General features: G+C 42.8%; 1 protein-coding gene across 7 annotated transcripts in view; it reads right to left on the bottom strand.

Moving 5' to 3' along the window:
• Nucleotides 1–3,665: 3,665 nt before the first annotated feature.
• LOC118300822 (replication protein A 70 kDa DNA-binding subunit) overlaps nucleotides 3,666–22,859 on the bottom strand; it is a 44,052-nt gene continuing 24,858 nt past the window's right edge. For 4 of the 7 annotated variants that reach the window (XM_035625633.2, XM_047329872.1, XM_035625634.2 and 1 more), the window contains 5 exons: nucleotides 22,712–22,819; nucleotides 22,427–22,513; nucleotides 15,434–16,717; nucleotides 6,216–6,666; nucleotides 3,666–6,136 (listed from right to left, as the gene is read on the bottom strand). In XM_035625633.2, coding sequence (XP_035481526.2) covers nucleotides 16,616–16,717; nucleotides 22,427–22,513; nucleotides 22,712–22,819 — 297 coding nt within the window. In that variant the 3' untranslated portion in view covers nucleotides 3,666–6,136; nucleotides 6,216–6,666; nucleotides 15,434–16,615. The remainder of the gene's footprint in view (nucleotides 6,137–6,215; nucleotides 6,667–15,433; nucleotides 16,718–22,426; nucleotides 22,514–22,711; nucleotides 22,820–22,859) is intronic. The other 3 variants (XM_047329870.1, XM_047329868.1, XM_047329865.1) reach the window with 3 other exon arrangements.

Below are 22,859 nucleotides of genomic sequence, written 5' to 3'. Positions count from 1 at the left end.
GCGCGTTCGACCGCGAAGGTCATCGTTCGAGTCCTCGTGACAGAGCAGAACTTGGCCTCAGCCTGAGCTCCGACAGACGGCGGCGGCGGCGGCAGGAGGAGGCCCCTCCGCCGTTCAACGTCTCCCGAGTTCCGCAGCGGGGACGGGGGCCCCGTCCACAAGCCGCCGGTCGCTGACGAACAGGAAGGGGGCCGCGAATTTGCGGACGCTCTCGCTCGAAGGCACTTGGCCCCCGTCGGCAGATCATGCTCTGTCGCCTCGCTCCCCCCTCCCCCCCTCCCTTCCCCGCCGGATGCCCGGTTCACGCGTTGGAAGGGTTTATACCTCCTGCTGCTGCTCCTCTCTTTCCTCCCGCCCTCACAGTCTTTCCTCATCCTCACACGGTTTGTCTTTCTCTCCTCCAGCCCCAGCATCCCCCCCCCCTCACTGTCGTCTCCCTCCTCCTGTGCCTCTCAGACAACCGTCTTGGCCGCTGACACTTTCGTCACCGTGAGACCAATTGAGACGGAAGGGGGGTGCGACAGCCGTCCGTGTCACCCTGTCACTCCCCCCTCTCATCCCTCTGTGCGGATCCCTCCAGTCTCTTTTCTTCTGCGGCAGCTTCCGGAGATCCATCACTTCCTGCGTCCTTGTCAAGCGAACCCCCTCTTCCCTCCGTTGCTCTAGCAGACCTTTTTCTCTTCGTTCTGCGGCGACAAAGTTGCCTTGACATCCTCTCAATGGGGGTTGTCCCCTCGGCCGTGGAGGTGTTTTTTTTCTCCGCGTCATCATCATTAGAATGATTGTGTAAAAACGACTGATTTCCGGTGGGGCGATGGGGGGGGGGGGCGATGGGGCGCGGGCCTGGAAAGAATCCATACAATTTTGCTGCAGATTATTATTTTCTTTTCATTTTCTTTAACTCTATGTTTTATGACAAATGAATCATTAAGGTTCTCAGACCACTTCCAATTTTTTCTTTTAGATTTCTGTCATAAGCACTATACAAACATGTGTAGGAGTGTTCAGCCTCGCTGGATGTTTTTGCTCTTCTTTATGCGTTTCACTGGTATTTTCATCGTTTCGGCAAAAGGCAAATAAGCAAAACATATAAAAATAAAAAAAATTAAACCCTCTAAGAAGAACCCTGCACCCGCTTCCGAACCAAACCAGACAGACACGGTTAGTGACGAGGTGGATTTTTTCTTTTTTTTTTTAAATTATCATTTAGTATGTTTCTCTGGACAAAAAAATCCATATCACAAGATGAAAACAGATGTATTTTTGTCGTCTAACTTGTAAAGCTTGAAGACTCCTGTGATCTATGCAGGTCCATTAGAACATATGTTGAGAATGGTGCTGTCACTGAGATGTTTATATGATTACATATCCTTATTTTTATTCTTATTATTTGATTTTAAATGTTGAATTCCATTGTATTGTTAAGGTTTAATGTTCAGCCAGATCCTGTGAGGAAGAATTTTTAAACATTATATTGAAATATTTTGAAATATTTTTTTCTCCCTTTTCTCTGCCTGGGATCATCTGCGGAGCACTTTTTCTTCCTCCTCTAATAATAGTTGTCCCCGCCAACACTCTTTGTCGTCTGAAGACTTCGGCATGATGTAATACAGTATTTGGCCACACACATTACCACATCCAATAATACCGCAGGTCCTTCATCCCGGCAGTTGTCAGAGTCCATAATAAACATCTTTAATGTAATACTGTTTATTCACTACCATTCCATGTATCGTATATTTCTGTGAAATACATGTATATTTACGCATTATTAATAACAATGATAATATTACTTATCATTTTCAACCCACCGCACACTACTTTTTGCACTGTTTATATGTACATATGTTTCTGAAAACAGTTTTGTCCCTGTGTTTTTAGTTGTATTTTCGACGCCCCGTGTGAGTGTGTGCTGCTGTGACCAGTGAATTTCCCCGAGCGGGATGAATGAAGTCGTCTATTCTATCTATTCTATTCTGACCACATTCAGCTTCTCCCCAGGCCCGCTGTGCTATGTGATCTGCTGCGTGACTGTTCCAAATTTTTTTAAAGGAAGAGGGGGAGGAACCCCCCCCCCCCCCAAAAAAAAAAAACACGGCACATTTGTCTTTTCAGTTCCCACAATTCACGACGAGTCCAGGCTTAAGTCACACACCCATGGACACATGCAAAACCACACTCGGGTGACTCAGACAATGTGCTCTGGTGATACCAGATTGGGGCTTGTTACAGCAGACAAATACAGCTGGCCATGCTTGCACACCACACTAAGCCATTTGTTCTGCAAACACACGCTCCGCAAAACACACACACGCACACACAACACCCTCCCTGCGTGGAGATGTTCACTCGGCACCCAGTGCCGTCAAAACGTCGGGCGAAGTCGTGATCGGTCGCGCGACATCCGTCAGACGGAGGCGAATGTTTTTCAGCTCAAAGGCCTGACGTCTGTTCCAATCCACAGCCCGTTGAGCCATTTACTTTCACAGCTCTTTTTAATCGCCCGACCACAGCATTAAAAATGATGCTGATCGGATCTGAGTCCCGACCTATATGAAATTGTTTTTTTTTGTATTATCCTCTTGCTCCTCCGGAGTTTCCAGATCAGCATTTTCTGCTCAAAAAGGAAGATTCCTCTGTTTCTGTCAAACAGAGACAGCTGACAGTTTTTCTTTTCACGCAGCGAAACGCTGCGCGTTATAAAGTCCAGATGAAGCGGGCTGCGTGAAGAGGAGGGGTCCATCTGGCTCCATCTTCAGTCCTCATTATGTCTGGCTGCCCAGTGGCCCAGGACCGCACGGGCAGCCATGGACTGATGACAACTAACTTGCGGCGCAGGCCGGGGAACTTTTGCTCACGTCCTCTCGTAGGAATGACTTGCAGGGCCTGAATTTCTTTTCAGGTTACACAAAACACACACATATATGAAGACGCACATTGTCTCTGGTGAGTTGTGCCAGACAGATAATCCTGCTCCTTCATGAACGCTAACCTACATTGCATGTGTGTCCTAGTTCTGCCTGCATAACCCTTCTGTCTTCTGAATGTGGACACACACACACACGCACGCACACGCACGCACACGCACACTTACAAAGAATCTCATGAGTATTAATCTTTTGGCTATGAGGTGTGTCAACCTAAGGAGTCATCCGAACCACTTTCACCCTAAATTATCACTTAGTCACACAAAAATCCAGGATGTATAATGCAAATGGAAACCCAGGCGTGTGTATAATATTTCTGTGAGAATACTAAAATATCATGGCAGCGACACAACGTAAGTGTCAGGCGAAAATCCCCTACACTGTGGCTCTGTTTAACTGCACGTGAGGAATAAGGTCTTTTCATACCTAAAGATCACGTTAAGATTTAAACAACGTTTGTCTCGGCGGGAATTTGACATATTCGTCCTCACTCTTGTCGTTCATGGACTCGACTGTTAAAACAGACAGAAGTCAAGGAGACAACTGCAGCAGATTCGGACAGCGACCGAAACCAATTCTCTAAAAGTCAAAGGGACTGATTTTAAATCATTTTTTGGGGGGCATCTGCGGACGCATCATGAACACAGACTCCTCAGTCGAACATGGCGGGGCAGAATCCCCAACCCCACATACCTGGGCTTCTCCGAATCCCCGCTCGTTTATTCAAAAGCTCAAACCTTTTTAATTTGCCACTACATTTTATTCAATTTCATGAAAAGTAAAAGGACAGTTTTCCTCACTGCACTGTGACTGCAATCTAAAAAATGTTAAACTCCCCTGTTAAATCAGTTAAATTCCGGTGTCGCTTATTTTGATCATCTTATTTTATTTGCCTCTTTTAAATCATATTTGTGTGTCTTTAAATCACCGTGTGTTTCTTTAACGTGTTGTCTCAGTCCTTTTGTCTTTTAATGTTGGACATTTAATTCAAAGCGACTGCTCTACCTTGTGTGCAAGGGATGTACAGTATGTGGTTATGGTGATTGGGGAGATTATGCGCAGCCTCCCTGATGAGTACTGATTATCGACTGTCTCAGCCGTTCTCTTTTGTCCTTGTGCATTATTACGCATGTGAATTTCCTCTTCTGGATAATAAAGGGTTGCAATCAAGCCGCGAGTCCACACATGAGTGTCACGGAAGGAAATGTCTTCTATATAAAGTCAAATTATCGCAGAGTGAACAGTCGGCTGTGAGAGCACCAGCAACGAAATGCATGTACAGTACGTGTGAGTTATGTGCCGTGAATGCGTTGAAAGCGCACGAGATGAGGAAGAAGATGATGTGACGTGGACGTCGGCAACAGGGAGGAGACTCGGAGCCCGGGCGAACTGGACGAGGTGAGAACAAACCTGCCGCCGGTCAGCCGATCGTCTGCCGCTGGTGCTCGAGGAGGACAGGTCACCGGGCCAGTCACTGGACGCTCGCCCCGTCTCCAGGGACCGCGGTTCCACTTGGAAAATAATGGAGGAGTTAAAAGGGCAAGTCAGAGACAATATACAATAACTGCAGTGTAAAAAATGAGAATTTCTCAAATTTCATCGGCCCTCAGCAATCGACTTCGCGACGGAATGGCCGTCAGGTCACGTGAACACAGTGGCCTTCACCTCCAACCACGTCACATCTGTATTCGCAAAGGACAAGACCATAGGCCCGATCACATGGCCTGGTGTCTGCATTAGGGTCCGGTTTCTACGGAAACACATGGGATGCAGAGATACCTAAAAGAAAAAATGCATATTTGAACGAATGCATGATGTGATTTCTTCCTGACATATAATGTGGAAGACTTTTTTTTATCCATATAAGCTCTAGATAGTCTCTCCAGCCCTATTAATTCAAGCAATATCTTGGGATATGTGTTTTTTGAACCAATGTTTTTGTTGAAACTTGACATTTGACCGATCGGTATAGAGATACCCCCCCCCCCAATTAATATTCACAAGAAGTTTGATGACAGATGTCTCGTGTGTATATGCAGAATTAGGGAATTATGGACCAGTTTCAGAGCAGTAATGCAAAACCTCTGCAGAGTATAAAACAGTCTGCGCGTTTCTTTCTTTCTTACCTCCCTGAGTCTCACACACTTAGCAGACGGAGGTGTGTCACTGATGTGTGTCACCAGCCTACTCACAGCATGTCGCCTTCTGAGTCAGTGCGTTTGGACGCGAACCAGAATCATAAATTAGACTATAATTCTGCAGCCACGCCGAGCAATCATTACCTTACACTCTGCGCGAGCCTGCTCTTGAACGCAACACACAACGTGCAGCATTTCCTTCTGCCGCTGCTCACGTGCTCAGAAATTGTCGGGGATGGGAGGATAGGACAGCAATGTGATCGGAACAAAGTCCGACTGCAGTCTTACGTCAACATAAAGATAAGTCACCGTTCCCCTGAACACATCACTACAGGACCATTGTAATGAAAAGTGTTATTCCTCTGAGAAACAACTCTTTGCCACGACATACATCTTTCAGTTTGCTTTTTCACAGTAAAAGCTATAATAATATATAATAATAATAATAGTAATAATTATGTCCAGGCTCTTCTTGTGCTAAAAGAATCGACTGTGACTTTTAAACAGACACAAAAGAGATCAGCTTCATCGGAGAAAAGAAAAGAAGCGGAGAAAAAAGACAGACGGAGCAAGAAATCTTTTTTTTTTTAATGAAAACTCCTTGTGAATGATTTCAACATTTCATTAATTTCTAAGTGAATTGGAATGCCTGATTAAGCCCAACTCATTATCTTAAGGTGCAGGATAAATGGGAAGGCAAAGAAGTGAGGAGAGAGCGTCTCTAATTAGGCTGAGGAGAAAAAACGGCCGGAGAGGATCCCTCTTCCGTTATTACAAAGAGGGGCCACATCTGAAGAAATACAGGAGATGAAGAGGGCTGGTGCTGTTAAAGGATATATACGGCTACAGAAGCAGACCATAATCTGGCCCTTTTAGCATGAATTTTGATGCCTCATTTTATGGAACAACAACTAAAAAATGCCTCTATGAATATGGGTACTTTCTGCCTAAATGCAACATATAAAGCATTGAATTATCGATTAGCATTTTAGTAATGGACACTCACGTCGGGGCCGGTGGAGGGGGGGGGGGGGGGAGAGAGCCAGAGCACCAGATGTTTATCCCGACCACCTGTTGAGAGATAAGACATGGATGTACATAATGAATCGGTGGATGAATGGACCATGGGAGTACAACGTGGGTTCCATACCTGCCGCATGGCGCCACTGACAATGCTGCGTGGAGAATCTCGTGACTCGCGAAAATCTGTTTTCCTCCGAGGGGATATCACAGCTCCACAGCTTGTGGCTACACAAATAACGGCGCAGATCAACGGATCGAGGTCCGACTGATTGAGTGCACGGCAGATGTTGCATTTCTGAGGGTTTCGTGCGCAGCTGCATGTGGATACAAGAAGACGATGGAGTCTGGCATAGTTTGCTGCTGGTATTTTTCTCTCTCCTACTGATAGGATATTATTAAGGAGTGATAAACAGCAAAGAAAAAATACTGTATGGTGCAGTTTTACAAAACATCAAGACAGCCTAATGGAGGCAAAGTGGCGGTTGAGCTGAACGATGCTCATGGCGCCTGGTCCACAGTCTGATTCCAGGCAGGACGACCTTTGTCACAGCCCCTGTCCTCGCCATAATTTCTTGTCTCTACAGGGAAAAAATAATCTTGTAAAAAGCACTCAGTCCAGTCAGTACAAATTGTTTCATTGCGCTGAGACATTTAATCCACATGCTGTCACTGAGCATGCATTGAAGGAAGAGTATATGAGCGTAATCTCGTTAATACGCTACAGACGTTTACATGGAGTTCAGGATTAGGGCCTACGGAATACTAGACAGTTGTTTTAAAGCCAAATCCCTCAAATTCATTAGAAACTTATTTTAGCCTGTGAAAGGTAGAAACATAATCATACTTTACTGAAATATGCTAAAAGAGAACAACCCCAGTGTTGCCTGTTGCTGCTTCGAATTGTCATCCCAATGGGAACGTGGTGTCACCATGGACTGGATGTAAAAATGGCACTGGGCCTGGAAAATGAGGCCAATGAGGAAGTACCTGAAGCCTGTATTCTCTGGAATCACCAGCAGAGGGCGACTCAGCCGGTTGCAAAAAGAATCCCGTTTCTATAGAAGTCTACGAAAAAATGACTCTCACTCACTTGATTCATAACGTCAATAAATATCTTCCTGGGGAGTTCATGGTTCAATCTCTAGAGCCAAGTCTTCTCCAAAACATAATAATGTTGATTAAGTAAATTGCCGTCTCATTTAGAGCAAAATAGACGATAAAGCACCGTATACATCGGAGCGTGGATACAGCGTGATTGACAGCTAGTACCATCACTAGTAGCAGGTCCCTGGATGAACTCGCGACCGGCAGGACATGTTATCCCCTCTCTTCTTGAAGTACCTATCTCTGTTTTAATAAGGGACATGAAAAGTATATTTTTTAAAAATGAAGTCGGGTGAAGAAGTGTGTGTGTGTGTGTGTGTGTGTATTAACTGGGGTGTGCCACACAGGAAAATCACAAAGTGGAAATGCAGAATCTGTCACTGATAAGCATCCAAATGGGCATTTTGAAGTTTAGAGTTAGGCTTTACTGCTCACTGCCATCTAATCAGCCAGGGGGAGAAAAAAAAAATCTAAGTTTGCACAGCAAAGTTTGATGAAAAGGATAAAAAAAAAAAAAGAAAAGAAAAAAAGCAACCACCATGGTAGAGCGTGATAGCTGACGTCGGTGAATCAAGCAGACATGTCACATAAAACAAGCCTGTCAGTTTTTTCTCTTTATTGTGCTGGGTCGAGGATTAATAACAGGCTAATAACACGTCGGTTATGTCGGTTGTCACGAGCGGCGCCATTGTTTTTTGTGAAATGGTGATAGGATGTTTGATTGGGACAACAACAAGTTGTTATTCCACTTTCCATTTCTGTACTTTTCGTCTCTCTCCTGCGTGCTTGCGTGTGAAAACGAGACTCGGGGCCGTGACCATAAAAAAGAGAAAGAAGAGAAATGAGCCGAATGAATCGTAGCACTGCGGGGGCATGATTGATTAGCGGATGGCTTTTTTTATATGTATGTGCTCGCCTGTGGGTACAAGTCACGGCGGATAATGCCTTTGAGCAAGTTGATATGAAAAAAAAAGCACGAGGAAGAAAATATCATCTTTTACACATTAAGTCTACTCCGACAGCCTCAACTCTCCAATCCCCCACTTAATATAAGCGTTCTCCGTTTTTTCTTTAAAATCTAATTTAGTACGAGGGAGATTTCCAGTGATCACCGCCTCCCGAGGTCGCGTGTGTGTGTGTGTCGAGGAACGTGGTTTGCAGCGTCGCTGCTCGCTGCCTCCTGCACAGATAATCTGGTTAAATAACTGAGCGTCAGACACGTGGCGCATCTGTGATTAGCCACGTCCCTTCCGGGAGACGGATTCATGGGCTTCAAACAGGATTGTTTTACCCGCCGTCAGATACCCGGTACTGAAAGCTCAACAGACGCGATCAAGTATGTCTGGCTTTTTCTAATTCCTCTTCTTTCTTTTTTTTCTATTCATCCTGCTTGAACCGTAAAATTCCACCCCTCCCATTTAACCCTCCCAATAAAACTGATGCACCTGTTAAAGAAATCCACTCCAATTACGAGCCTCCCGACCTCCCGTGCTCCCTCACGTTCAGTACGTGCTGCATGCTGACTGTGTAACTTCCCATAGGGGTGTAATTACGTTTGTGGTTTAAACTGGATAATTATCCGTGTCTCCACTTAGCTCTCAGCTGGAGTCATGGAGAGGAACCGGCGCGAGCAGCAGAGAGAGAAACATCACCACATCTGACGACTGTGATTCCATGGCAACGCAATCCCGTTTCCTAAACAGATTGTTACCAAAACACACGCTGACGCGATGAGAATTATCCACATATGCGTTTCATGAAATGACCATCTGTCCTCCGTGAGCACCCTTTATGAGAAGGCAAAGGTACTGCTCAATGTTGTGCGATATTACAAACAATACCAGCACAGGTTTTTTAGGCCACCTGACTTCCCAATACTTTTACCGATTGTGTCGGACTCTGGGAGAGGAAACATCTGATTCTCTAAATGCTCCGACACCCATGGTGATGGGATTTTTCTTCTTCAGAAAACATCTGCCTGCCACATCTGGAAACGATGCTGAGGACAATGATGAGAGTCAGGCCGAACACGACCAATCGGGAGGCCATGAGAGTGAAACAAGCTGAAAGACAGCGGGACGCTGTGTACGGCTGCAGGGGACAGACCCGACAGGTGATAAGCACTGCAAGATTGTTATTATTTTTACATAATCCATGGTCATTTGATCAATTGGTAATGTAAAAAAAAATAGCAAGAAAGCAGAGAAGGAAAGATTTTCCCATATCATCAGCAAAAGTCCAACTTCACTTCAGAATGCATAATGAGCTAAAAGCATCCCCCTCTGTGCCGGCTTCATTGTGAAAAGCCCTCACCTCTCTTCCTCTCTCCGGCTAATGGAGAAGTAGAAGAAGTCGGGCCATTCCAGTAGGCGTGTCTAATCCTGCAGATAAGCAAAACAAACACGCAGGAGCTATCGCACCCATATCTCTGTGTGATCAGATTAGAGGTTACGAAGATAAGGGGCGTCAGACAGTTATCCACTGGCTCACCCGGGAGACACTGCGGGCGCACTTGGGGACGGCGTCGCACGGACTAACTGCGAAGCGTTAAGCCACCGGACGGATGGGTAGAGCCAGGGGAATTAATGAACACGCCGAAAGAATAAATTCCATTTCGACTTATCCCATCACATCAACATCTTGCACAGCTGTCCCGCGTCCATTCGCCTTGAAGGTTTCCAATCAAATTTGAGGATTTCAGCAGAATCCAGCCGAGCGGACTGGAACGGGGCCACGCAAATAAGGAAAAAGAAGACAAAGAAGTCTGGACAGTCTGTGAATTGCCAGCAAGAAAAAATGTCAGACATATTTACGTGTATCTATATATGGCCAACAGACACGAGGTGCAGCTGGTGAGACAGCCAGCAGGTCACAGGAGCCGACGGGGGAAACGGCATCATGTGTGCAGAGACTAATGGACAGGTGAGGAACGACACTCAGTTCACCCAAATTACTCCAAAATAAACAGACAAACAAAGTTCTCAAAGAACAACAACAACACATGAATCTTGAACATTTGCTCTTGCCGCATAGTTTGGATTTATTTTCCAAAGGTTTTGAGATTTTTGTCTCTACCTTATTACAGCGATCGTGGATGGATTTCCATTCTTTCCTACACTTTATATAAGTGGTGATAGGTTCTGTATTATCTGGATCATCTCCAGTATCAGAGACACTGTTTCTGCTACTCAATATTTGATATAAAAATACTCTGATCATTTCTATTTCTTAAGTACTTTTTTCAATACTTATAAACTACAGCCCTAAGCCACTTCTTTTAAATCAGTTGGGAAGTACTGTATGGTGCTAATTTGCCTTGTAAAATGTCTTTTGTCCACTTCTATGCAATTTCAAAACACTAAAGCAGCCTACTGCTGCACATCAATTCACCGTGTGTTCGCTGCAGTATGTTACAAAGTAACTTCCCCTGGATCCAAAAATGTTGGGAGCGTCTTTGTAGACCTGCCATTCTCCGAATGTTTTCTTCAATCATGGAGGGAAACATCCATCAAAAGAAAGACAGTGTGTGTGTGTGTGTGTGTGTGTGTGTGTGTGTGTGTGGGGCCTATGCTTCGTGCCAGAAAAGTAACGCTTAGTGTGGCTGCACACAGGTTGTTTTCCCACCTGCTTATATCTTCTTTTTTTGTGGATTAGCTGTGAGCCCTTTTACGTGAGGCCGGGTGGATGTGGCAGGAGCAATCACAACATGCATTACAGGTATTGTGCTTATGCCTTCCACCAACCACACACCATCATGTATACTGAGGCCCAACATGCAGTCTGTGGTATCACCTAGTGATGTATATGAGCAAACAGATGGATCACAAACTGCAGGCAAAGTTAATTAATATATATATATATATACATACATATATATATATATATATATATATATATATATATATATATATATATATATTTTTTTTTTAAATGGGCAAACATCCATTAAACCAGCTTTGATGCTACTTACAATAAATCTACAACTTCCTGAAGACTGCAGGGAAGAACACTATTGAATACATGCTAATGAATACGCTGCATACATTTTTAATAATCTGTGACTTTTTGAATTTGTCACCTACTCTCCACAATGTTTGTGTATTCATTTCCCTGCCTATACTGTATATGCCAACATCTCTTCATTTTCACTTATTTATGCTTTTTTTTTACCCAACGTTTTTGATTCCTCTGTTTCTTTTGTTTTTGATAGTGTTTCCTGTTTGGTCTGGATCTTGAGTAAAGTATGTCTTCGGTGGTGAAGATGTGTGGTAAACCATTCGACCTCTTGGAAATGCGTAAGAATGCTCGATGAATCTAGAATCACCAAAAGCTTTCATTTCGAGTGAATTCTTTGCCACTGTAACATTTCATGCGATGCTCCATCTCCCTCTGACACCACTCATGGCCTCCCTGGGAGTGTAGTTTTAATTTTGCCATCTACTCATTAGGTATGCATGCCCAATAAACATGCCAATGCCAAGTTTGATCTGCCAGTTACCAACTGTACTGGGAACGACCGCTAATGTGCGCCAAAAACATCATATGTCATTACCGCATTAAATCATTTCGCCGCTTAATAAACGCTCCATCACGTGCCTCGATTCGCGTCGGGCGCAGCTTTGTAGCGCTGGCCATTTCAAAAGATGGCCCATCTCTGGAGAGTTATCATGCATAAGTGCAGGCACACAGTGGGCACTGTGCAAGCCGGCCTTGTTTTAGGCATGGCCTCTGGCTGTCCAAGTGGAGCAGAAGAAAAAAATGTACATGAATGCCCTCAGGCCAAATCTGTTTGTGATGGAGAGAGGGAGAGGGAGAGAGAGAGAGAGAGAGAGAGAGAGAGAGAGAGAGAGAGAGGGAGAGGGAGAGAGAGAGAGAGAGACAGAGAGAGAAGGCAAAGGGGAAGGTTTGTTGTACTGGTGGTGGATAGAAGAGTCAAAAGACGATGAGAGCTTGTAGGAGAAAAATAAATCGATGAGGAGCTCAGAGAGAAATGATGATGATGATGCTGGGGCAAGGGTATGGAAGACAAACAGATACATACAGCAGGTGGACAGGAAGGCAGAGGGAAAGACGAACGGGGGGGGGGTGGGGATTCATGGAGAGAGTGGGGTGTTGAAGGGGAATTGTGTAATTCATGTAAAGAGTGGAAGGGTTGGGTTTGAGAGAAATCTGCACTCCTGCGGGGAGCATGAGTCAGGAAAGGACCAGAGAATTCTTCGCGATGCCTTGGCTGCAGCATCTGAAGCTCTTCTATTCCACGTAACTCATACACACCCTCACAAATCTGAGCCTCAAAATACGCTCGCGAGGGCGAAGTGACCTTGGCAACGCTGTGGAAATCTTGAGCGGAAACGAGCAGTAACACTGCCCATTGGAATGTTGGGAGAGACAAGCAGAGACGAAGTTGGCCAACTGACGAGCACACGGGGAAAACACACTGTCTTTCCTCCAGCCAGTGGATGCACGTTGTGGAAGATTTTTCTTTTCCTTTTTTAAAGTTATGCACAAGTGTGACATATTTCAACTTTTGGTTCAGACAAAGGATCAGGATCAGTGACTTGGACTCAACTTTTTTTCCCCCTCTGTGCTTTGTAAATGTGCTTTAGAGTGTGTATATATACTGTATATGTACATGTGTATATATATATATGTTCTGTCTTTGTAAAATAAGTCAAATCAATATTTGATAATGGTGTACATGACATTACAATGTAGAAAAAAAAAAGTAATTTGTAGCAATGAACCTACAGAGGAGAGGACATTGCATGGGGAATCTTGACTTGTTTTTTCATCCAATCAGATAAGACCTTTTTCTAATACTGTATTAAATTATACTTCCCTCGCAGCCATGGACCCTCAGTACACTTCAGCTGTAGATGCTCATCTTTTTCCAATGATGATTGCTTCGAATTCACGAATAGATTCATACGAGATACATTGTGAAAAGTTGCGAGGGAAATCATGACACGGCCACTTATTGCCACTCAATATCCAGGTCCCTCTCAGAAAGGGAGAAACGCAGAAACGCAGATCACAATCTATTTCCAGCGTATATATATTTTAACCTTTTATTACCCAGAAAGTTGACCGAGCAGCAATGCAAAAGAAATTAATTGCCATGGGAATCAAACGGCACCATATTAGATATTTTGCAAGCATAATGAGCATATATGGCTTAATAGGAAACACCATAGCATCTACAGTATAGCATCCATGGATGAGATTACTTTCAGCTGATGCCGTATTGCTCATACATATTTAGATAATATGGACCCCAAATGAGAAATTCCCAAGCTGTCCCTTTAATAATTTTAATTCCATCATGCAAATATGCAGACTTTTCTAGGGAACGCACAGAGCCATTATCATCCTATGCATGAGCGGTGTACAGTATTTTGAATGTCAAAGCCGGCAGGGGAGTTGAATCCACGGATGAAGAGGTTACAGATAATTCAGACAAGTCTGCAGTAACAGTAGGACAGAAGAGTAGTGACGGGTTTTTTTTTTCCAGCAGAGATTACAGCCATGGACAGATTTAAAAGAAAAGGTGAGATCAGAAGAGACCATAGGTGAGTTGCACTCATATGGCCGAAAACCAAGTTATGATGTCAGAGGTACACACACTGAGATGCGCTTGAATATTTTTTTTCATAGCCGAAGCTTTTTCTGTGCACACAAATTAATATTTAAAATAAACACCAGGGACAAATCCTTTTTTAATTTTTCTCCCAGAGCGGCCAATGAAAGAAATGCTGAATGCATTGGGTTATAGAAGCCAGCGGCTCAGAAGCTCGACCAGATGAGATGTCATGATGCGGAGGCGTTTGCTGCTGATTGAATCTCTTTTCAAGCTTTGGGGTTAGGGTGAGGGTTCGGATATGGGTTAGACAAACAGTTGACTTGTGCACTCTGAATTAATAACCGGTTGAAATAAAGTGCTACTGAGAATTTTTTTTATATTTTAAGCAGCGGTTATGGAACGCCACATGTACACCGTGCCTCAGTGAAAAAAATAATTGAGAGGCACGTCTGGGGTGGAAAACTCATCAAAAATGATCAAAATTCCATAGTATAAAAAATTATGGATGTATTGGTTTCAAAAACTAACAATTGCTACGTCTTAATGACGTCAACGTAGGGTAGCTCTCTCCTTTCGCTTTTCCAACGCATTTGAACCCATCACTTTGTGATCTCTGTTATCGTGTTGTGGCCCCCGCGGCCATAGCTCGCAAGTCATATCCCTGAAATACGGGTGTCGGAGGCCTGTGTATCCAGTCTACATGGTTGAAAACTGATGGTTCAAGGTTTTGGTGTGACACTACAGAATGGAGGCATTGCATGTACGGCATCTCAGTATCATTGGCCTCTTGGAAAGTCTCTCTCACACATGCACGCACACCTAGAGCTTGACTGAACTACAGTTCGTTTTTACGATAAGACTGCTGACACATAGAATGTGATCAGGACTGCGACCTCTGCGATAACCTCAGCTCATTTCCATTTGCTGTCCTTGTTGCATCACACACTTTCTGCAGATGGAGACAAACTGTATATTCAGGCGACTGAGGGTTCCCACATTCACAGAAGGGAGATATGACAACCTTACCGGCAATTCGGTTCACTACTGCTTAGCACATTCAGATAAAAGTTCTCGAAGGGTAATATAAAAAAAAAAGAAGAAGAAGAAAGAAATGTATTTCCCTTAATCTCTTCAGAATGTCCTCGACTGTCCCGTGCCGCCTTGGGGCTGGCTGCAGACTGACGTGTCTCCATCTTAAGTCTCAATCACCAGCAAGGCTTTAACTTGGAAATTACTTTCTGATCTCATGGACTTTGGTGTAGATTTGCTGAACAGTTGCACTCACTTCGTCTGCTTCCGCTACCAAATTATGAATGTCCTGATTTGTTTTTTTGACCTGGCGTAACGCAGACTTCACACGTAAGTGTCACTCCACCTCATGTAGGCCCATTTCGGTTTGTTTATCAACGACATGAATTGAAAAACCTTTCATTTTAGACATAATTCCTTCTGTGGCCTACTTTTCATATTGGTTTTAAGAGGCTGACTGTAATTATAAATGTTTGACTAATTTTGATGCATTAAATCAAGTTGTGTTAAAGAGGCTACAACCTTTGAACACTGCAAAAAAAAAAGGAAGGAAGGAGATAATGGAAAAACCTCAGGCAAAGGTGACACTGGGATGAAAAGATCAGTGTGTGTGTTTGTTTAATCTCCCAAACCTCCTCACACAGCATGGCAGGCGGCAGGCAGGAGATGGTGCTGATGATGCTCGGAGTGAGGGGAGCAGGCGGCCCGCTGCCAACATAAATCAGTGTCATGCCCTTGAGCCACACCTTGGTCGAGAGAGAGGCACGCCACTAAAGCGCTGTCCTTGCTTTCCAGGGTCTGAATGTTCTCTCACTGCAAGCAAAAAGCAGTTTGAAAAGTTGATACAGCCACTTCATTTTGAAAAAGGAGTTTAATGTAAAAAGACCTGAATGAGAGCAGTGAACAGCCTGATTGAATTTAAGAATTTTTTAGGCCATTTTTTGAGTCCACATAAGATGATTCACAGTCAAAATATATGATGGTTCCACACTATTAGTGGGGATAACAATGTTTTATCCCAGATTCGTTTGTCGGTGTGTGTAGTGTCCCAGGACAGTTGGCAATTTGATGGAACCGCATTTTAAATCTAAAATTTCTACCTGTGGCAGGAAACTTTTTAAAGCCTTTTTAAACTTTCTTTTTTCCAATGCCTCACTTTTCAAGACATCTAGATACATTTTAAAGCAAGTGATGAAGACAAACAATGTTTTTAAGTAATTTAAATATTTTTTAAAGGTCACCTTCTAGAAAGCAAATCAAACTCTTTTTCACAAGATAAACATATTCGGTTTAAAACGCAATAGAGACGATGAAGACCGTTAAAAACAAATACAAACACATGCATCTTTAACACACTTTTCCCACACCTTAATTTTTAAACACGAAACAATCGCAATTAAAAAAAAAATGACATGATCATGATCATCTTACTCGACTTAGACAGACATGAGTGATGTGTGAAAGAAAGAAAGAGAGCGAGCCGATCTGTACGACGCACGGAGGACAACGAACATCAGCAGGTCGAAGACACACTACTTCTGCTTAATTCTAAAAGTCAAACTTCTTTGGTAAAATGTCAGTAAATTAAAAGGCAAAAGTAATTTCCAACACATTTCCAGTGTTGCACAACTGGTCTGTCGTAGGAAGCAAACAACTGAATATCAAGTCTTTTGTGTGGCTGCCATGTAATCAGATGAATCACCGAACCTCTCCTCCGCTGCCGCTGTCAGATGCGCCGTTTATCTCTCTGGTGCAAAACGTCGGACACGCCAGACCAGAGGTCGGTCGGTCGGTCGGAGACACGTGGGATGAGTTCAGCTGGCCAATCTGCGGATGTTACTGAGGAGCCTTCTGCTGTATTCCCTGTGGTCCACTGGTTGGACTTCCATCACAGTTGCCTTCACCCGAATCTCATCCTGAGAAGGGAATAAAAGTAGTCTGCAATTTTAAGTATAAAATTAAAAAAAACACATTTCTTACAACTATGATCAGCGTCATTGTACAACTCTAAATAACACATTCTATAGGAAGTGATTTACCGAAACCGACCGAAGAAGTGAATGGGTCCTAATCTAAGTCACGTCAGTCAACTAATGTCTGTCTGCTTTTGGCCGGTGACGACATGACTTTCACAAGATCACTGGTTTCAAAATTGGTAAACCTGATGAAACTCATGATAATAATAATAATAATAATAATAGTTTAATGATAATTAACTTTATTATTATAGCAGAATTCTTAACAAAGTGATTTACAAAATGAAATTAAACCAGACGAGGCAAAAGAGAACATGAGCACATTGGAAGTAAAAACAATAAAGTGAATAAGATCAAATAAATGGGGATAAAAAGAGTATAAATAAATAACAGGCAGCAGGTCTGACTCCACAGACGGGCAGAGCCTCGTCTTGTTTTTCATTATTACACCAGGGATGGGAAAGCCTGCTGACACAGATACGGTGAGATTGGCAATACCACTCCGAACGCACTATAGCAAAATAATGTCTATCCATTTCCCAAAGTCGGCCAACATCTGTGCAACACGATCTAAGACGAGCAGATTTCCACGTGCGGGCTAATTTTAGTTCGTGGGCCGGTGTGTTCCGTCATCTCAGACTCCATCAGCATTTCTTTGAGCTTTGTCGTTTGCATGCACAAATCTTGCTCTAATGGTAAACCTTATTTTTTACCACATGCATGGAAAAATCCAGGAGCATGGGAATTCAGTTTGAATCAAAGTTAATCAATAACATTCATGCAGATTTCTAAAGAAAAAGCTTAGGCTAGACAATTCAGTCTCAATCACAACTCAGCAATAATGGCCCCTTTAAGCAGCAGGATACAGATAGAGCATATTTCACTTTGTACATCATCAAGTAGTGCAGTGGTTTCTGATGAAGATGTGGAGCCAACAACTCATTTCCACTTTAATCGCACTTGCTATAAGCGGGATTAATCCCGAGACGATCCAATAAGCAATTAGCGATTCAGCCAGTTTAACAAGCATCAAACAGTTGACACTTTCCCATTATCTCATTTGTGATTCAACACCTTCTGTATTAGTATTTTCAATTTGAATCTACCTTCGGATAGCAGGCAAATTAAACAATATGGTTGTCTGTCACGACAAAGACTCCACTTGACAAAAGGTGAAAACCCATTTGAATCTAATAGTTTTCAAAAGGACAGAATACCGGCAGAGGGCTTGTTAATTTAATGTGCATAGACTATTATTCCATACCACACAACATCAGGAAAGAATTATTCTGTGGCCTGACATTCACCCCAATTCTCCAACTCGGTTTCAGATAGCGGGGTGAAGTGGGGGTTCTTCCCTGAAGAATTAAACAACGCAACTTCTAGGTGCCGAAACACTTACGGAGCACGTAGACAAATACATTGGTTCACTTGTAGCAAATAGCCAACTAACAAACACCTCTTACTGGTGCTGTTGCAGAGAATTAATGAGACACTACGGTGAAAAATAAAATTGTACGACACTGAAGAATAAAATTACACAGAACAGAATGTGGAGAAATTTGGATAATGAGGTGGTGAATGGTGCTTTTCACCATTGGGACACTGTCAGGTCCACCACTTTGGACCTGCCCGACACAGAACTGACATGGATGGTCCCCAGAAGATGAAATCCTACTGACTTTTTATCAGTTGATGATCCGGCAAAATATCTCAACATCCATCAGATTTATCGCCACATGGACTTCCAAAATTTTGTTAAGGGCATCCATGGTTCCGAGATGACCTGGTAAGGTTGTCATATCTCAACATGGCTTAAGTGACTTGGCGAAATTTCCTGTGGCGTCACCGTGACATGAAATGTCTGATTAACTTTGGTGAATTCACGTTCTACTCAAGATGCATTGCATTTACATTGAAATGAATTTTCATCGAGCACCCGCCATCAGGTCAAATCCTAGTGCTTTCAACCAAATGTCTGCATGCTAACACACTAAACCAAGTTACTGAGCATGGTAAACACGCTAGCTGACGTCACCCTGATCACAGCCTCAAAGGGGTAAATGGTTACATTTAGACATATTAGACTTTTTTCAGTTTTCCATTTCCTCTGGTGTGTTATAGAGTACTTTTTGTTGGTGTATGTAAAAGGTTTGCAACGTTAAAAAGTCATCACAAAAAAAAAAAACCTGGGCTAGCTGGCCAATCAGAGCAGACTGGGCTTCATTCGGAGGGAGGGGCCTTAAAGAGACAGCAGCTAAGACCAAGTTTTTAAGAGAGGCTGGTAAGAGGAGCTCCAGGAATGGAAAGTCTGAGGAAACCGATGTGTTTACTGAACATTAGAGCATGTGAACCATCTCAAGTAATAACCCAAAATTTAAATTATGAACCTGAATATGAGCATAACATGTCTCCTTTAATTATTTGAATGGCAGCTTCTTGGACTATTTGTATGTTTACCATCTACACAGGAAGTGTTCACCCTCGGCCGTAGAATAGTTTCCTCAGACCTTCACATGCTGAGTGGCAGCAAAAAAAAGAAGACCTGAATGTGATGCTGACAAGGCCACAAGAGTGCGGTTTGTTGGTGATGTAAAGTGAGTGTATTAGGTGTCATTGTGTGACACTCAAAAGCCTGTTTGTTAAGAAAGGCAGGGGGAAAAAAAGGCTGCTCTCTTCTAATGTATTCCCTGAGATAAAATCAATTCGCTCACTTCAGATTGACGGATGCACTTGCTCTCATACACACTCACACACAAGCACAGTTATTCACATACGCGTTCGAGGCCGCTCCGCAGACACCAGTTGCGTTTCAAACTCTCTTTTTGTTCATTTGTCTGCCTGAAAAACTGAGCATCACATATGGATGTGATTTAGTTTCACTGCACTTTGTTTGAAGTGAATTAAAACTACACATTGCATTATTTTTGAAAGCATCTACACTTTACTTCCAATTGCCTACAGCGTTTTCACAGTACTGCATATTTGCACACTTATTTGGACAATGCATTAATCATGTATACCTCTTGAGTATGGTAACTAATGTAGTCACCTAAATGCAATACATCTTATTATGCAGTGTTTATTTGTCTAAAATAATTCTTTGTCTGTTTCCTTAACGCTTTAAACTGTTTTTGTGTAACATTAATTTCCCTTCCGGTAATTAATCAAATCAAAAAAAAAAGTAAAAAGACAGGACAGGATTAAAACTAAGAAAATATATTTGTCATTTGACATTTCATTACATTGTAATATTTCTATGAAACTCTTTTCTATGGGAAAGAAATGAGGCAGAGTTGAAAAGAAGCATTTGAGCATGAGTGAATCACAGACTCGCTCCCTTCTGTGCTCATCATCTGATTCACAAGCTTTGAAATCAAAACAGTGAACTTTGACTAACAAGCACTGAAAATAAATACTGTGCACATTGTGTAGAACATGTATCTACTCAGAGCACATCATCTCTACATTGTGGAATACTGCACCCATTAATTCAACACTGCAGTTTTGTTGTGGGGGGGGGTTCAATTATTTTCTAAGGCAGAAAAATTAATTTCTTAAAATACACTAATTTCAGTTAAATTAATTGGGCAATTAGAGTGGGGAACTACATATTTGTTGATCTGTTGATATTTGAAGTGAGTTTTCAGTGTGGGTGTGTGTTTTCAAGATCTTGTCTTAACCCCCCCCACCCCCCCTCAACTGCCATTTCTTAATGACATTTCCGACGGTGGAAATTTCAAGCTGCAAGTGCTTTGATATCTGCTTTGATATCTGCTTTTATAGCCTCCGCTGCTTTGTAGGCATCATTTAGCTTCATTTCCAGATCCTGCTCACAGGGGCCGATGGTTTTGTTGAGGGGTTGGAAGAGAATTTTATGCCTTCTTGAAATGTCATTAGCTGACATTTCCTAATGACAATTCTTGACCTAGCTTTCAAGTCTTAACGAGTCAATTACTGCCTAACTAGTAAAATTAAGTTCTGAGTCTTCTACATTGGGAAGACTGCTCAAAGTGTCGCACATGGCCCATTTTTTTTTTGTTAATTTTTTTCTGAAAATGGAAAGCGACAGTTTGGAGAAAGGCTGGGGTTAATGTCTTTTTGCTGCAGGACATGTATTAACTTAAAAAAAACCTATAAAAATATGAAATTTGCCCAGGGGTGTAAAAACTTTAGTTTTTAATGAGAGAACGCTACATGGTAGATGACTTCAAAACAGCCACTTCAACACTGTTTCCTGTTTTCTCTGGGTTGCGATGACTGTCAGTCTGTACGTCTCACACTTTATGTCCACACTGTGCCGAATTTGCTGTGTACTCGTGTTCCTCAGAGGACAATTTACCAGGAACATTCATGCTCCCAACTATTTGTTTTAAATGACCCCATGACTCTTCCTGTAATGCAGCCCTGCAGACAAGTGTTTTTGTTTTTTTTGAGCTCCACGACTGGTAAGAGTGTAATCTAAGAAAACATGTCAGTGTGCTGTTTGTTTTGCCCAACGTGTCCGTATGGTGGGCTGTAATGAAAAATGCAGCCTTCAGCATCTGCTAGAAGGGCTTCGGGCTTTTTCGTGTTAGTCGGTCTGCAGCAGCGGTGCACTGACATTTGCTGTAAACAGACAGTCAAGCTCATTTTAGTTCAGATTTGAAAATTACTCTTCATCACTATACTTATCACTCTATGTAAAATTAGAGACCGGTTCAACGGAAAATGTGCATAGAGACTGAATGGCAACATTTTGCCAAGACTAGTTATTCCATTGCAAAAAGCTTTGACAATATTTTCAATACAATGAAGAATGTCCCATGAATGCTGCACAGCATCCCCTGTAGGTTTTCCTGCGGTCAGGATATGGACCATTCAGAGCTCAGCCTACATTTCAATCATTCCTCTCAAGACTCTTGGTATCTTCCCTCTGTAGCAAATTGGTTTCTGAATAATTGAGTTAATTAGGCTATGACAAACAATAGCTAGATGCTAATTAGTGCCCTAATTAAGAGAAATGAATCCACAGCTGTATTTGGTTTATTTGCTAGACTACACTGGCTACCCAACAACTCCCTTGTCATTGTGACACTAATTGAAATGATTTGGGATTCATGTTGTGTGACTGACAGTGTGTTGTGATTACACTGCATCTTCCGCATCTTGTTTTGATGTTTAACATACTTGGGACCGAGGTTCAGCGGAAGATACCAACCCAATGAGGAGTCTTGTTGATACACATTCCCGGGTGGCGTAGGACTAATTAATTAAAACACAACGGCGCAATGTACTTTGACACCACAGAGTTCTAATTTTCAACTTTTTCACATCCGTATTCACTGTGATGTTGTCAATCCAAGCAAGCTCCTTGAACAACTTCATGTTACAACACATCGCTATCACCTTGGCCAGCCACCGGTTCATCCAAGAGGTTGCTACTGATCTGCGAGTACTTTATACAACTTCACTGGAAGCAACCGTTTCACTAGAAAACCTGAAACCGGAAGTGCTGCTTGCACCTGACAAAAACAGAATCCTGTGTGGTTGATATATATTAAATGCTTGCAATCATGTCATTGCATTCAACCCCTTTTATTCCTGGGAAACTAAATTGCATTGCATTTTATCAGATGCTATTGTGCTCCAGTTTTGTTAGCCACTTACGTTGTACGTCTCAAGCTTGACTCTGTTTTTAAAGATGTGCGTTGTGAAGTTGGCTTTTTGGAAGACTTCATTAAATGCCGTCTCGTCCTTAGGAAGGAAGGAAGGAAGGAAGGAAGGAAGGAAGACAGACAGACAGACAAACAAACAAACAAACAAACAGACGGATTACAGGAAGTAATCTGTTAAAAATTGGAAAAACGATGAAGGCAATTTGCTTGTCAGATACAAACAAACAAAATTATGCAGAACTATGTGTAGTGGTATGTGTGTGTGTGTGTGTCTCACTGTGTCTCTTAAGTGTCCCAGTGTTTCTGCGCTGTGACCTAACAGGACCTCAGCTGTCTCCTGGAAGCACGTCACCCACTGGTTATCCCCGAAGTCTGCCAAGTTGGCCTGAGAGTTAGGCAGACAGGGACGATGATGAAGGGTCAAG

Source organism: Scophthalmus maximus, chromosome 2, assembly GCF_022379125.1.
Source record: "Scophthalmus maximus strain ysfricsl-2021 chromosome 2, ASM2237912v1, whole genome shotgun sequence".
Classification (NCBI taxonomy): domain Eukaryota; kingdom Metazoa; phylum Chordata; class Actinopteri; order Pleuronectiformes; family Scophthalmidae; genus Scophthalmus; species Scophthalmus maximus.
The sequence above is the reverse complement of the archived record's forward strand: the minus strand, read 5'-3'. Positions and strand labels throughout refer to the sequence as shown.